Here is a 16308-nt window from a genome sequence, read left to right as displayed (position 1 = left end):
GGATACGATTGCTCCCGGCCACTGTGACAGAGCGGCTCTCGTGGAAATGCACATTGGGGGGTGGGGGGGGGGGGCTCCAGTTGGGATTCCCCCTTTCTCCCCCCCATCACTGAGCAGGGAATTTCCGGGCTCCCACCAGCGGTCTGTCGGGACCACAAACGACACAATTGGCGCCATTCCACCATCAGAGCACTTTTGGTCTCATGCTTGTCGTCAGATTGAATTCGCCCCACCACAGGCAGCCGTGTGGGAGATTGTCAAGTCTCCAAGCTCTGGAGCTCTCCCTTCCGTTTCATTCTTTTGACTTCTGTCCTTGACCAAGCTTTTGGCCACCTGACCCAGCATCCTCACATAGTGTCAAACAAATGCAACTGTTGTAGCTTTAGCTGCAGAATCCAACCCAATGCTATGCGCCACCTCTCACTGTTCCTCCCGCTCCACCAACAGCGGGTTTCTTCCCTCTTTCCCACTTCCAATAAACCTCACATTCTCTGCATTCCCCAAGTCAGTCAACAACCTTCCAGCAGAGTTAACCGGGGTACGTGGCTGGTAGAGTTGCCGCCTCACAGCGCCAAAGACCCGGGTTCAATCCTGACCTCGGGTGCTGTCGGCGTGGAGTTTGCATGTCCTCCGTGTGACGGCGTGGGATCCCCCTGTGCTCCAGTTTCCTCCCAATTCCCAAGGTAGGTTAATTGGCCAGGGCAAGTTGTTGGTTGGTTAATTGGCCACTGTAAATTGCCCCTTATATAGGCAAGTGGTAGAATCTGGGGTGGGAGGGGGGTGTTGATGGGAAGGTGGGGAGAAATTAGCATAGGATTAGTTTAAATGGAAGCCTTATGGTCAGCAAGGACTTAGTGGGCTGAAGGGCCTGCTTCCATGTTGTACGATTCAGACTTTACTCGCTAGGTGCCTACCAGAACGATACTTCTCCTCCAGCACGAGAGAGTCCAGTTTACTGAAGGGAGTCCACAGAGCCTTGGAGTCTTCCATCTTGCAGTGGAACCAATGAGGCTGCACCGGTTCGTAAGGGCTCAGCACAGGGTCCACCTTCGCCGTCTCTCCACGACCTGTCAGTATCGGGCGATCAGGCTGCCCCTCTCCCCGATCCATTGTTCCTGGGGCACCCTGAAACATTCCAGCAAAGCAAACGGATCACTCCAGCAGAAGGTGGTCACGTTCACAATCTGTCCACGGTGGTGGAAGCCGCGGATCTCCTTGTCACCCAGATATGGAGAAAAACTCAGCAACAAACAATCTGCTGGAGGAACTCAGCAGGTCGAGCAGCATCTGTGGTGGGTGGGGGGGGAGGAATTGTCGACATTTTGGGTTGGAGCCCTGCATCAGGTCCTGATGAGAGGTTTTGACCCAAAATGTCGACAATTCCTTCTCTCCCATAGATGCTGCTCGACCCGCTGAGTTCCTCCAGCAGATTGTTTGTTGCTCCAGATTCCAGCATCTGCAGTCTCGTGTGTCTCCACTGAAAGCTCAGCTGTTTCTATGCAGTGTCATCACATAATGCCTCCATACCTCCACCATCCCACATTCCTGTCCCTCTAACCCCAATGCTAGTCTGAACCTGCAGTCACTCTGCGCTATTAAGTTCCTCTAGTATTCCTAGAGATCTTCGCATCCTCTTTAATCACAGGCGAGGTCCCAGAGGACTGGGGAATCGCCAATGTTGTTCCTCTGTTTAAGGGCAATAGGGGCAAACCAGCAAGTTATAGGCTGGTGAATCTTATAGCAGTGGTAGGGAAATTATTGGTTATTCTTAGGGACAGGATATACTAACATCTGGAAAAGCACGGACTTATTAGGGATAGTCAGCATGGCTTTGTTTGGAGCATGTTACGTCTTACAGACTTGATTGCTGGAAACACTCAGCAGGTCAGGCAGCGTCAATGGAGAGAGAAACAGAATTAACATATCATTTCGCAGACCCTTTATCCAGTTCTGACCATGGGGCTTTGACCTGAAGCATTAACTCCGCTTCCCTCTCCACAGATGCTGCCTGACCGGCTGAACGTTTCCAGAATTTTCTGTTTTTGTTTGATTTCTGCAGTTTTTTTTTTAAAAAAGATTTTCAAATAAAGTTTGGTGTCCCACTGAACCAAATGTCAGCACTGGGGCAACACTCACCTGGTGCGATGGAGTGGTGTCGGGAGTGTGGTGTTGGTCAGAATGAAGGTTGCCCATGCTGCGACCCTGCTCCTTGCTGCGGCTGACCTCGGGATCTTCTGGGGACACTGAGCTGGCAGCGTGACCTGCCCCCTGCTCTGCAGGCTCCTGGCAGAGGACAAATGAGGAGGTGTGTGCCATGGATATCGGTGGGGAAAGCATTGGTGCCGAGGATGGGACCTGGCCATCAGTCGTCAGCGGCAACAGTCCTGTCACCTCTGTACAAGTGTCGTCAGCCAGAATGCTGCCTGTACCTTGCTGCTCAATGTTGGTTGGAACAACAGGAGAGGGTGGCCCAGCCATCTCGAGAAGGAGGAACTACAGAGCCCTGGAGGAAACAGAGAATTTAGTGGCAGTTCAATGCAGGAGTCCACTTCACCTACACCATCTCTGACATGGGAGCAGACAATCCTCAAGCCCGTTCCACTGTTCAGTCCAGTCAAGTTAGGACCTGACCCAACACATTCCCTCTTCCCCCACATACCTCCGGTTCACAGAAATCCACCAGTCTGCGATTCAAAACTACCAACCTGGCATCAATTGCCACCCCAGAAGGGAATTCTGAATTTTTGTTGCCTTCTGTGTAGGGAACTGTTCCCTCACTTCACTGATGTCAACAATTCCTACCCCCCTCCCACAGATGCTGCTCGACCCGCTGAGTTCCTCCAGCAGATTGTTTGTTGTGCCAGATTCCAGAATCCGCAGTCTCTTGCTTCTTTTCCCTCATTTCATTCCCAAAAGATCCAGCTCTAATTTACAGAATCGGCCTTGGAGACATTGGAGCAACTGGTCCCTCACAGGTCCTGGCTAATTTAAAAGGGCCAATAAAAAGGAGATCATGTCAAGCAGAACGGCCATTTTGGAGCAGCCATTGTCAGAGTGGACAGAGTCAGAGCGAGTGGCTTTGGCACAACAGGCTTCAGCATCAAGAGGCAGAGACCATCTGCAACAACACTGGTGAGTAGCTGGTAAGTAAGGGTAAGGTTTACTGTTATTGTTATAGAAGTAGACTACAGCTAGGTAAGAAAAATAATAGTTCAGATGGAGGGCAAGGTGATGTGCTGCAGCTGCATAATGTGGGAGCTAGTGGACCCTGCTGTGGTGCACGGTGACCACATCTGCAGTAAGCGCTTGAGGAACTTCGGCTCAAAATTGATGAGCTGGAGTCACAGCTTCAAATACTATGTAGATGCTGTGCATCAGGAGGCAGTCACCCCCCTTAGAGCAGGTACTTCTACAGTCCAGGAGGCAGATAGATGGTGACCGTCGGGACAGAAAGAGAAAGGGAACAGGCTGACAGTGCAGAGGACCCCGGAGGCTGTTCCCCTCAATAACAGGTTTTCCGCTTTGGATGCTGTTGAGGGGGATAACCTACAGGGGTCAAACGGCATAAGCCAGGTCTCTGGCACGGGGACAATGTTGCCTCACAGGTGGAAAAGGTAGTTAAGAAAGCTTATGGGATGTTAGCATTCATAAATCATGGGATCAAGTTTAAGAGCCATGAGGTAATGATGCAGCTCTATAAAACTCTGGTTAGACCACACTTGGAGTACTTTGTCCAGTTCTGGTCGCCTCATTATAAGAAGGATGTGGAAGCATTGGAAAGGGCACAGAGGAGATTTACCAGGATGCTGCCTGGTTTAGAGAGTATGCATTATGAGGACAGACTAACAGAGCTAGGGCTTTACTCTTTGGAGAGAGGGAGGGTGACGGGAGACAATGATAGAGGTGTACAAAATATTAAGAGGAGTAGATAGAGTGGACAGCCAGCACCTCTTTCCCAGGGCACCAATGCTCAATACAAGAGGGCATGGATTTAAAGTAATGGGTGGGAAGTTCAAGGGAGATATCAGAGGAAGGTTTTTTACTCAGAGAGTGGTTGGGGCATGGAATGCGCTGCCTGGGGTGGTGGTGGAGGCAGGTACATTGGTCAAATCCAAGAGATTGCTAGATAATCATATGGAGGAATTTAAAATAGAGGGATATGTGGGAGGAAGGGGTTAGATCGTCTTAGGTGAGGTTTAAAGGTCAGCACAACATTGTGGGCCGAAGGGCCTGTATTGTGCTGTACTGTTCTATGGTTCTATGATAATTTAAAAAAAGACTAACATTCCATCCCCCTACCCCTTCCCTTAGTCCAATACTCACCTACCAGGGGAATTTGTTCCTCTTTACCTACCTCATAGATTCCCCTTAAAAATGGCTTGAAATGGGTAATAATAATTACCCACTTAAAAGTTCCGCCAGTGTAAACATCAATGTTACTTCCGACAAAAGATACTGAGAATAGTCACAAGAGATCAAAAAACAAACATGGAGTCAGTGGGAGGTGTGACAGAAAGCATTGGCAGTCTGGTGGGCTTTAAAGAGGTCTTCAGACAGGTAAAGGCAGGAGGTAAAAAGGTTTAATTGACAGGAATTGTAGTATCGATACTGGTTTAATGTTGTCACTTGTACCGAGAGGTACAGTGAAAAACTTGTCTTGCATACCGTTTGTACAGATCAATTTATTCCACAGTGCATTGAGGTAGTACAGGGTAAAAACAATAACAGAATACAGAGTAAAGTGCCACAGCTACAGGGAAGTACATTGCAGGTAGACAATGAGGTGCAAGGTAGATTGTGAGGTCAAGAGTCCATCCCATTGTATAAGGGAACCGTTCAATAGTCTTATCACAGTGAGATAGAAGCCGTCCTTGAGCCTGTAGGTATGTGCCCTCAGGCTCCTGTATCTTCTGCCTGATGGGAGAGGAGAGAAGAGAGAATGACCCGCGTGGGTGGGGTCTTTGATTATGCTGGCTGCTTCACCAAGGCAGCGAGAGGTATAGACAAAGTCCATGGAGGGAAGGCCAATTTCCGTGACACGCTGGGCTGTATCCATAACTCTCTGCAGTTTCTTGCGGTCCTGGGCAGAGCAGTTGCCGTACCAAGCTGTGATCAATCCAGATAGGATGCTTCTTCTATGGTGCATCGATAAAAGTTGGCAAGTGTCAAAGGGGACATGCCATATTTCTTTAGTGTTAACAGGGTATGTTTTTACTTGTACTACATCAATGCACTCTGTACTAACTCAATGTAACTGCACTGTGTAATGAATTGACCTGTACAATCGGTTTGTAAGACAGTCTTTTCACTGTACCGAGGTACAAGTGACAATAATAAACCAATACCAATGAAGGGCATCTCTACTCAACTTTTCATCCCCCTTTCAGTCATCCCCAGGTGGTTTACAGCCAATGAATTATTTCCAACATACAGTTGATGCTGTAACATAGGAGTCAATTTGTGCATAGCAAGCTCCCAGAAACAGCAAATACAATAACTTGTTTATGAGGGTTAAATATCGGCCCAGACACTGGGACAACTCCCTTAACCCTTCATCAAAATACAGCCATGGGATATTTTACACAAACCAAGGGAGCAAATGGGGCTCATCTGAAGTAGTGCAGCTCTGAAGGTGTTCTTCAGAACTGCACTGGGAGCGTCGGTCTGGATTTTACTCTACTCTCTAGAGCGGGGTTTGAACCCACAACCTACCGGACACAGGGCTTGCACGGATTCCCACCATAATATTCTGCCAGTCAGATGTGAAAACAGCAAGGCATGTGTGCTCCTAAAGCACAAGGCTGGCTGGCTTTTACTCACTGGTCATCAGTTCTGGGAACCGAATCAGCAGCCAAACCTTCCATAACCAATATAGTGCTTCCCAACCATCTGATACCAACCCAAAATCCAGGACTGGGAAAGTTGGGGCAGTTAGATCAGTGTAAGTAGTGTTCAAATTATCAGCCAATAAGTCCTTCAGACTGTCCCAGACTGAGAAGTCCAATAGACGACAGAATGCCATTATACAGGACAGAGGATGAGGCAATTTGACCCATTGCCCCTGTACCAACTCCTTGATACAAGGCAGCCATTTATTGCTCTATTATTCTTTCCCCTGTAATCCTAGAAAGATTTTTAACGTTATGCAGTATTAAGCTTCCATCATTTTTAGCCCCTGCATTCTTGATTACTACCTGCTTTAAAAAAAAACCTCACTGCACCCCTGGATTCGTTTTGCAAATGATCTTAAACCTTCATGTGTCTGCTGAGGAGTGGTTGTAGCACTTTCACCTTGGTCAAAAGCTTTTGGGTCAAATCTCACAATAGGTTCACAGGCACAAAAATCCAGGCCAACACAGTGCAGGACTGAGGGAACGCTGCATGGTCAGATGTATCCATAAAACCATTGTCCCTCCCTGGCGGACATGAAAGATCCCACAGAACAGCAGAAGAACATCAGGGGAGTTTATCATCAAGTGTTCTTGTTAAATTTATTCCTCAGTCACCAACATAAAACATATCTGAGCATTATCAAGGTGAAGGAATATACGATAAAATTACGATGTCGGGATGCCTAGAACATAGGGATCTTGGGAGTGCATACTAAGATTCCTGACAGTAGTGGGACAGGTAGATAAAGGTAGTGAGCTTGATTTTGGATATGAAAGGGTTCTCTTACAAGTACAGGTTAAGGAGACTGGTGCCACACCCCCCAGAGTAGAGAAGAACAAGAGATATGGTGATACACAAGAACTTTGACAGGGCACATGCTGGCAGGATTATTCCATTGGTGGGGTGAAACTAGAACAATGGGCATAGTCTCAGGGTGAGGAGGAATCTCTTTTCTCCAAAGCATTTGCTACACTGTGTACTGAGCCTGGGTCACTGAATATATCCAAAGCCCGAGATAGATCGATCTTGAACTGAACAGGCAACAGGAGCCAAGGCCAAGATCTTATCCAATGGCAAAGACCTTAAGTTCTCAAGTTGACACAGCACATAGGATACTTGCTTTATCAGGCAAGGAACATAATGTAAAACAGTGGGATTACAACATTAGTTAGGCTACAGTTTAAGTACCGCGCAGAGCCAAGATCACCTTATCCCAGGAAAGGTGTGATAGCACTAGGGTGCAGAATAGATTTACAAGGATATCGTAGTTACTACTTGACAGATTGACAAAGGTGGAATTGTTTGGAACAAGAGCAACCAGAACGATATAATTAAGTGTAAACACTACAGGTCAATTTCCATTACCAGAAGAGCTTGCTAACGAGAGAATATAGACCTTAAGGTAACTAGCAGAATGATTAGGAGGAACATATTCTTTGTCGTCTAACAATTCAGGCAAAATAAAGACGTCTGACAGTCTTTCCAGGAGAAGATTACTCAAGGGCACGTAACTCAATACAACACATAGTTCTGTCGGTGTATCAACTGTAGCTCTGCTGATAACACCCTGACACCTTAATCAAGAAACAAACCAGAGATCCCAGTAGAAATATCTAAATAGGTTGCAGTACCAACAAGATCAGAGTTTTTGTTTTTAAAAATCACCTGCTCTTCCAGGTGAATTAACTCAAACCCCAGCCCATATTTATCTCCTAACATCAAATAAACCATTATCACATTGCTGTCTGTGGCAGCATCCTGTGCAAAAGCTGGCAGCCATTGTTTCTATGTTCCACAGCAGATATGATTATGAGCAGCTCATTTACCTTCAATGGTGAATTTCATTGGCTCTAAAGGGCTCGAACCATCCCAAAAGACATTATAGGAATGCAACCTTTCTTGAACTGCTCCCATGGTTTAATTTGCTCTCTTGCCACTTCTCAGCTGTTTTGTTTATGTTCCACCAAGCTGACTCCAAAAGGCTGGAGGTAGAGATCCCCTCTGCCCCCTCCCCACCCCCAGTTCCCTCTGAAGCAACAGTCTTTCCCTGGAATCTCAAGGGGCAAACCACCTTACTGTGCAAAGCACCACCTCAGAGACAAAATCAGTCCACATCCACATTTTGTTGGTGACATGGGCAGGGATCACAGTGCGCCAGTACAAGGAATCATCACAATTTCTTTCACGATTCCAGTGCAGAGGAACCATAGAACCATACAGCACAAAACAGGCCCTTCGGCCCACCATGTTGTGCCGTCCATCAAACCACCCTCACACTACCTAACCTCTTCCTCCCGCATATCCCCCCATCCCACACTCCTCCATTGGCCTATCCAACAAGCTCTTGAACCTGTTCAATGTATCTGCCTCCACCACCACCCCAGGCAGTGCATTCCATGCACCAACCACTCTCTGGGTGAAAAACCTCCCCGACATCTCCCCTGAACCTCCCACCCATAACCTTAAAGCCATGCCCTCTCCTCTTAAGCATTGGTGCCCTGGGAAGGAGGCACTGACTGTCTACTCTATCTATTCCTCTCAGTATTTTATATATCTCTATCATGTCTCCTCTCATCCTCCTCCTTTCCAGTGAATAAAGCCCTAGCACCTTAAGCCTCTCCTCATATTCAATACTCTCTAATCCAGGCAGCATCCTGGTAAATCTCCTCTGCACCCTCTCCAATGCCTCCACATCCTTCCTATAATGAGGCGACCAGAACTGAACACAGTACTCTTAAGTGTGGCCTAACTAGAGTTTTGTAAAGCTGTATCATCACCTCGCGGCTCTTAAACTCAATCCTGTGACTTATGAAAGCCAACATCCCATTGGCCTTCTTAACTGCTCTTTCCACCTGTGAGGCAACTTTCAATGAACTGTGAATATGAACCCCCCAGATCCCTCTGCTCCTCCACACTGCCATTTACCCAGTACTCTGCCCTGGAGTTTGTCCTTCCAAAGTGTACCACCTCACACTTCTCCGGATTGAACTCCATCTGCCACTTGTCAGCCCAGCTCTGCATCCTATCAATATCCCTCTGTAAGCTCCGACAGCCCTCCACACTATCCACAACACTGCCTATCTTAGCGTCATCTGCCAACTTACTAACCCAGCCCTCCACCCCCTCTACCTGGAGAAAGGTAGTGGATTTCATTTTCAGGACATCATAAAACTTTCCAGCTGGTGAACTACTTTTGAGCTGTAGCCAGTGTTGTCAGATAGGGAACACAGTTTGGAGACTGCAAGCTGCTACAATGAGCAGCAGCGCAATGTCCAACCACCCTAGGCAGGAATTCAACCATCAACTGATATTAGGGTTAGTGAGTAGACCTCTCCCCTTAACCAGTAAATTCTGTTTTGAGTCTCTTGCTAGAGACTCAAGCACAGACATCTAGGAACACCAAGGGAGTGCTGCATTGTTGGAGGTGCAGTGAGACACTGAACCCAGGCACTTCCGGTCCCACAGGAGGATGTAAAAGACCCCACTGCACTATTACACAAGGCTGACAAGCTACCCCATTTTTCTCTGACTCAACATCACTGAAGGTAAATTAGAAGCTCCTTATCACAATACTGTATGTGGGAGCTTGCCGAGCACAAATTCTCTGCTTACAGCAGAGACTGCACTTCAGAAAGAGCATATAGAGCTATAAGACGACAAAATAAAATTTGCATTTATGAAGCCCATTTCATCAGGCTGTCTTGTACAGGCCGTGTCATCCAGAACAGTCGTTTGTCTGCACAATTGAATACAATGCCACACAGTACATCTTTGAGCAGCATTCATTTTCACAACAGCTCTCCCTGGGCTCCCCTAGGCTGTTATTGTGCACTGAAAGTTCAGTCCAGTCAGTTTGTCCCCCAGACCTCCTTTACGTTCTCTGCACCTACAAGGGAACAGTCCCTAAACGGATATCAGTTGAAATTACTCGTGCACAGCAGAGAACAGAGTTGGTTTACACCAGCTACTGCAGGAAAAAAATATTTCATGTCCTAATTTGTTCTTTTTGTGGACCTGGGGAGGTTTCGAAAAGGTTAGTGGACGAGGTCTGAACAAAACTAGGATTTGAAATTAAAACTGAAATTGTTGAAACACTCTACATGTGTGAAGTGAGAAAAGAGAGTTAATATCTTGAGTCGGTGATCTTTCAGTAGAACAAGAAGTTACAAAATAAGCACTTTTCAAAAGTTGGAGGAAAGGAGGTGTTGTTGTGGTAACACAGGAACAACGCATGAGAGGGTGGAAACAAGCAGCAACGAAGGGGTAGGCTTATTAAATGCAGCTAATCTACCTGGAGGAGATGTAAACAGAGGGAATTCAATGAGAACAGGAGTGTGAAAAAATAACTTGCAATGCAGAACACAGCAGTTGCTGGAGAGCTGAAGTGTAAAAGAATGCAGGAAATACCTAGCAGACCAGGCAGCATCTATGTGCAGAGAAACAGAGCTGATGTTACAGAGTAACGACTGACAAACAGTAACTCACCTTTTGTCAATTCACGTTACTGTCCTCAGGACTCCAATATTTCAGATAACCAGCCTTTCCAGTTCGTGTCAGAACTGGCTAGTTCCGATGCAAGCTCAATAACATTTAATATGACTCTGCTTCTCTCTCCACGGCTGCTGCCTGACCTGCTGATTATTTCCAGTATTCTTGTTACTTCAGATTTCCAGCAGTTGCTGTGTGTTGTATCTCACACTTCCCAGCACTTACTTACTCCCATTCTCATTTCTCTCCCTTTTACCTATACCTCCTCCAGACTAATCAGCTGCAATTAACAAGCCTTCACCATCCTCTCTCAGCCAATACCACCTGCATCATTCATTTTCTCTTTTTCCTAATGACACAAGGTCATTTCAGCCCTGTTGAGTCTGCTGCCGCTGCCAAGTGCAATCCCATTCCACCAATTTTCCCTGGAACCTTTTCTCCCCATACACCAGTAAATTCCAACATCACGAAGTGCATCGAGAGGCTGGTCACGGCACGCATCAACTCCAGCCCGCCAGATAACCTCAACCCACTGCAACTCGCCTATTGCCGAAACAGGTCTATGGCGGACACCATCTCCCTGGCCCTACACTCCTCTCTGAAGCATCTGGACAGTAAAGACACCTACATTAGACTATTGTTTATTGACTACAGCTCCACCTTCAATACTATAATTCCAAGCAAACTCATCACCAAACTCCAAGACCTGGGACTCAACACCTCTCTTTGTAATGGAATCCTTGACTTCCTGACCAGCAGACCGCAATCAGCAAGGATAGGCAGCAACACCTCCGGCACGATTATTCTCAACACTGGTGCCCCACAAGGCTGCGTCCTCAGCCCTCTACTCTACTCCCTATACACTCATGACTGCACGGCCAGATCCTGCTCTAACTCCATCTACAAGTTTGCAGATGATACCACCGTAGTAGGCCCTATCTCAAATAACGACGAGTCAGAGTACAGGAAGGAGATACAGAGCTTAGTGACATGGTGTCATGACAACAACCTTTCCCTCAAATGTCAGCAAAACAAAAGAGCTGGTCATTGACTTCAGGAAAGGGGGCAGTGTACATGCATCTGTCTACATCAATGGTGCTGAGGTCGAGAGGGTTGAGACCTTCAAGTTCCTAGGAGTGAACATCACCAACAGCCTGTCCTGGTCCAACCACGTAGACACCATGGCCAAGAAAGCTCACCAGCGCCTCTACTTCCTCAGAAGGCTAATGAAATTTGGCATGTCCCCTTTGACACTCACCAACTTTTATCGATGCACCATGAAAGCATCTTATCTGGATGCTTCACAGCTTGGTAATGGTAACTGCTCTGCCCGTGACTGCAAGAAATTGCAGTGAGTCATGGACACAGCCCAGCACATCACAGAAACCAACCTCCCCTCCGTGGACTCTGTCTATACTTCTTGCTGCCTTGGTAAAGCAGCCAGCATAATCAAAGACCCCACCCACCCTTGGCATTCTCTCTTCTCCCCTCTCCCAGAGGGCAGAAGTTACAAAAGCACATACCACCAGGCTCAAGGACAGCTACTAGCCCGCTGTTATTGAACCATAGAACAGTACAGCACAATACAGGCTCGTCGGCCCAAAATGTTGTGCCGACCTTTAAACCTCGCCTAATACTATCTAACCCCTCCCTCCCACATATCCCCCTATTTTAAATTCCTCCATATGCTTATCTAACAATCTCTTGAATTTGACCAACGTACCTGCCTCCACCATCACCCCAGGAATTATAAGACTATTGAACAGTTCCCTACCATGACCAGATGGACTCTTGACCTTACAATCTACCTCATTATGACCTTGCACCTTATCGTCTACCTGCACTTTCTCTGTAGCTGTGACACTTTACTCTGCATCTGTATTGTTTTCCCTTGTACTACCTCAATGCACTGTGCAATGAATTGATCTGTACAAACGGTATGCAAGACAAGTTTTTCCCACTGTACCTAGGTACAAGTGACAATAATAAAAACCAATTCCAATTCGCCCTAGATTGGCACATTGTGTTCAGTTTGTGGTGTCCCTGCCATAGGAAAAATGCCAACAAGCTGGAAAGAATGCAGAAAAGATATTGCCGGGACTTGGGGGACCAAGTTATAGGCGGTTGAGCAGGCTAGGACTTTATTCATTGGAGCATAGGAGAATGAGGGGTGATCTTACTGAGATGTATAAAATCATGAGGGGTGTGAATAGGGTGAATGCACTTGGTCTTTTTCTGAGGGTTGGGGAATCAAGAACTGGAGGGCACAGGTTTAAGGTGAGAGGGAGAGATTTAATAGGAACTCAAGGGCAACTTTTTATCCAAACAGTGGTCCGTATATGGAATGAGCTGCCAGAGGAAGTAGTTGAGGCAGGTACATTAACAACATTTAAAAGGCACTTGGACAGGTATGTACATGGATAGGAACGGTTTAGAGGGATATGGGGCAAACAGGACTAGCTTAGATGGGCATCTTGGTCAGCATGGACCTGTTGGGTCAAAAGGCCTGTTTTCCGTGCTGTATTACTGTACCCAACGACTCACACACACTATCAGAGCAGTTTACAGCAGCTAATTACCTCAAACTGCAGGTTTCATCACTGGAAGTGGGAGGAAACCAGAGCACCCAAAGAAAACTTGGGCTCACAGGGAGAGCCTGCCAACTCCACACAGACAGCACCAGAGGTCAGGATCAAACCTGGGGCCCTGAAACTGTGAGGCAGCAGCTCCACTAGCTGCACCGCTGTGTGGTCCCCACCCTATCACAGACACTTTGTTCTCCTCCACCCCTCCCTGCCTCTTAAAATGTGGTTTTTCTAAATTGTCCTCGTTCGTCAATCCAAGATGGTTTCTATTTTTCACTCTCCATAGCTGCTGACTGATCTGTTATTTCTAACATATTGTGTTTCTGTTCAAGATTCCACCATCAACCGGGCTTTGCTTTTTAAGATAAGATCTTTATTAGTCACATGTACATCGAAATCACACAGTGAAATGCATCTTTTGATTAGAGTGTTCTGGGGGCAGCTCACAAGGGTCACCACGCTTCCGGCGCCAACATAGCATGCCCACAACTTCCTAACCTGTACGTCTTTGGAACGTGGGAGAAAACTGGAGCACCCGGAGGAAATCCACGCAGACACAGGGAGAATATACAAACTCCTTGCAGACAGCGGCTGGAATTGAACCCGGGTCTCTGGCGCTGTTATAGCATTACGCTAACCGCTACACTACCGTGCCTGAACCGTACCATGAAGACTAGGATCTGAATTTATCTATCTAAAATATAAAAACATGTACAAGAGCAGGGAGGTTTTGCTAGAACTGTAGGCAGCACTCCTTGTGTTACAGTTGACTACTGAATACCATTCTCCTCACATAACAGGAGAGACTAGTACACTGGAAAGGGTGCAGAGGAAATTTGAGGATACTGCCAGTACTGGAAAATTTTCAGCGTGATGAAAGATTGGATTAGCTGGGGTTTTCTATGGAACAAGAGTGTGGCAGAGGGGACAATTAACTGAGGTGCATAAAATAATGAAGGAACTGAAATGGAGTAAATACTTGGCCAAAGGCTCACAGAGTCCGCATCATACAACACAGAAACAGGCCCTTCAGCCCAACTTGTCCATACCCACCATTGGTCCTTCCTATGCCAGTCCCATTTGCCTGCATTTGGCCCACACCCCTCTAAACCTTTGCTGTCCCTGTACCTGTCCAGATGTCTCTTAAATGTTGTAGCTGTACCCACCTCTACCACTTCCTCTGGCAGCTTGTTCCACAAACCACCAGCCTCTGGGTGAAAACGTTGCTCCTCACGTTCATTTTCAATCCTTCCCCTCTCACCTTAAATCAGGTTTAGATTGGAATAAGACTGGCCATTCACCTTTATCTATTCTTCCTCACAATTTTATATACCTCCAAAAGTCATCCCTCAGCCTCCTATGCTCCAGGGAAAAAAAGTTCTAGTTTATCCGGCCATAACTCCTTCCAGTCCTGATAACATCCTCGTGAATCTTTTCTGCACCCTTTCCAGCTTAATGACAAGTCGACCAGCACTGTATTCAGTACCCCAAGTGTGGCCTCAGTGTCTCATACAGCTGTGACAATGTCCGAATTGCACCCAAGTCCCTGACTGATGAAGGCAAGTGTTCAAACGCTTTTTTCACTCCGTGTCACTGCTTTCAGGAAACGGTGTTCCTGTTCTACGACACGCTCCAGGGCCCCGCCATTTATTGTGCAAGTCCCGCCCTGGTTTAATATTCTAAGATGCAACACCTTGGACTCGTCCGGGTTAAATTCCATCTGCCACTCCTTGGCCCACTTTCCCCATCGATCTAGGTCCTGTTGTAATCTTAGGCAACCAACTCACCATACCACCAATTTTGGTGTCGTCCACAAACGTACTGACCAGGCATCTACGTTCTCATCCAAATCAGATACATAACAAATGGCAGTGGATCTAGCAGAGGTCCACTGTGGGTGAAAAACCACAGGGCACAGATTGAAACTGATTGGCAGAAGGACTGAAGATGATGAGGACAAACTACTCTCAACCAGACCAGTGGGGTGCTGGAACTCCCTGAAACTGTGCTGGAGGCAAAATCCTTTACCACGTTTAAACTGTTGGATGCGCACCTGAAGAGGATGGATCTGCAGGGCTATAGATCAGGTGATGGATGGTGGGACAAATTGGGGAACTGTCATGTACACAGTGGGCATTCTGTGCGGTAAACTTCCTACCATTCCACATGTACATTAGCAGATGGGAAAAGGCTCTGTGCAGGACAGTGCTCTCCACTTCATAACCAGAAAGGCAGAGTTACATACACATCTTTGCAAATAACCATAGACTTGAACTTCAGGGTGCCCTCAGACACTTTACAGTCAATAAAGTACTTTGTACTAACTTGTAATCTCGCTTACAACGTTGGAAATTTGAACCCAACAAGCTCCGACACCAACTGTAATGAGTTAATAATCAAATTATCTGGTTTTTTCATTTATGCTAATTGAAGGGGTAACAACAAAAACGGGTCTGACCTCCTCCAAAAATCAACACTACTGAATCTTTTATATCCAACTTGATAATACAAACAGGGCCCGTACTGGAGAGTCTGCTGGGCGGGCGGGGGGTTCTTCAAGTATCTACAACTGAATCTGAAAGCTCTACAACGTGAACATCGGCGTTACTCACATGAAAAGACGCCCAAAGAATAATTTACACAGTCTTGGTTCCTGTGACAATTAAAGCCCTGGGGTGTGTTTTTTTTCACTGTATCCCGGGCAGCGCAGGAGTTGCAGCGCGATGTTGCCAGTTCAAAATGTTACACCCGAAACGGAACGTTGCAACTGTTCAAATTGATACAAATTCCCAGGTCAGGGTTCCAAACGCGCCGCCCGCGCACCGAAATTAACCTGCAGCAGCGGCCTGCAGCCGAGCCGAGCCGGGCACCAGGCGATTTCAAGCGTTCCTTCTCCTCGCCACTCTACCTCCACCAGCACCCACTCCACTGTTTCTCTTTCGCATCGCTTTTATTTCCCTTTAAGATTCCTGACCGCATTTGTTCCACCCCAAATCCTTAATACAACGTCAACAAGAGCAAAGGTCAAGCGGCGCCCGCTCGTATTTGGGAATTGTTAAATGCAGCTCTTTGTATCATCTGTCTAATCAGGCGGATTGCACCATTGCAAATATTTTTCCACTGGGCTTATTATTAAAGGGGAAGCTGTGACCGGGAGCGGCACTTTTGGTCCAAGGACGCCCCCTACCGAGCCTGTCTGAATTAAGGAATCGGGAGAAAAATGCCCCAACTGGTCTGTCATGGCAGTCGCGAAAGGGATTGTACATACTGGACAGAACTGTGCCAGCGCATTCACATCCGGCTTTAAAGGTTATGGATTTAAGCCTCACTTGTGAACAAAAAT

At 46.9% G+C, this 16308-nt stretch overlaps 1 protein-coding gene across 3 annotated transcripts in view; it reads right to left on the bottom strand.

The window, feature by feature from the left end:
* The window catches only part of LOC127584375 (phospholipase DDHD2-like), a 42498-nt gene extending 26402 nt beyond the window's left edge, over positions 1–16096 (bottom strand). The window contains exons 1-3 of one of the 3 annotated variants that reach the window (XM_052041148.1): positions 15578–16096; positions 2137–2503; positions 915–1125 (exon numbers count right to left, since the gene is read on the bottom strand). In XM_052041148.1, coding sequence (XP_051897108.1) covers positions 915–1125; positions 2137–2478 — 553 coding nt within the window. In that variant the 5' untranslated portion in view covers positions 2479–2503; positions 15578–16096. The remainder of the gene's footprint in view (positions 1–914; positions 1126–2136; positions 2504–15577) is intronic. The other 2 variants (XM_052041147.1, XM_052041149.1) reach the window with 2 other exon arrangements.
* Between the last annotated feature and the right edge of the window lie 212 nt (positions 16097–16308).

This window comes from Pristis pectinata, chromosome 29, assembly GCF_009764475.1.
Source record: "Pristis pectinata isolate sPriPec2 chromosome 29, sPriPec2.1.pri, whole genome shotgun sequence".
In the NCBI taxonomy this organism is placed as follows: Eukaryota; Metazoa; Chordata; class Chondrichthyes; order Rhinopristiformes; family Pristidae; genus Pristis; species Pristis pectinata.
Note: the sequence above shows the minus strand (reverse complement) of the source record. Positions and strands in the feature narration are given on the sequence as shown.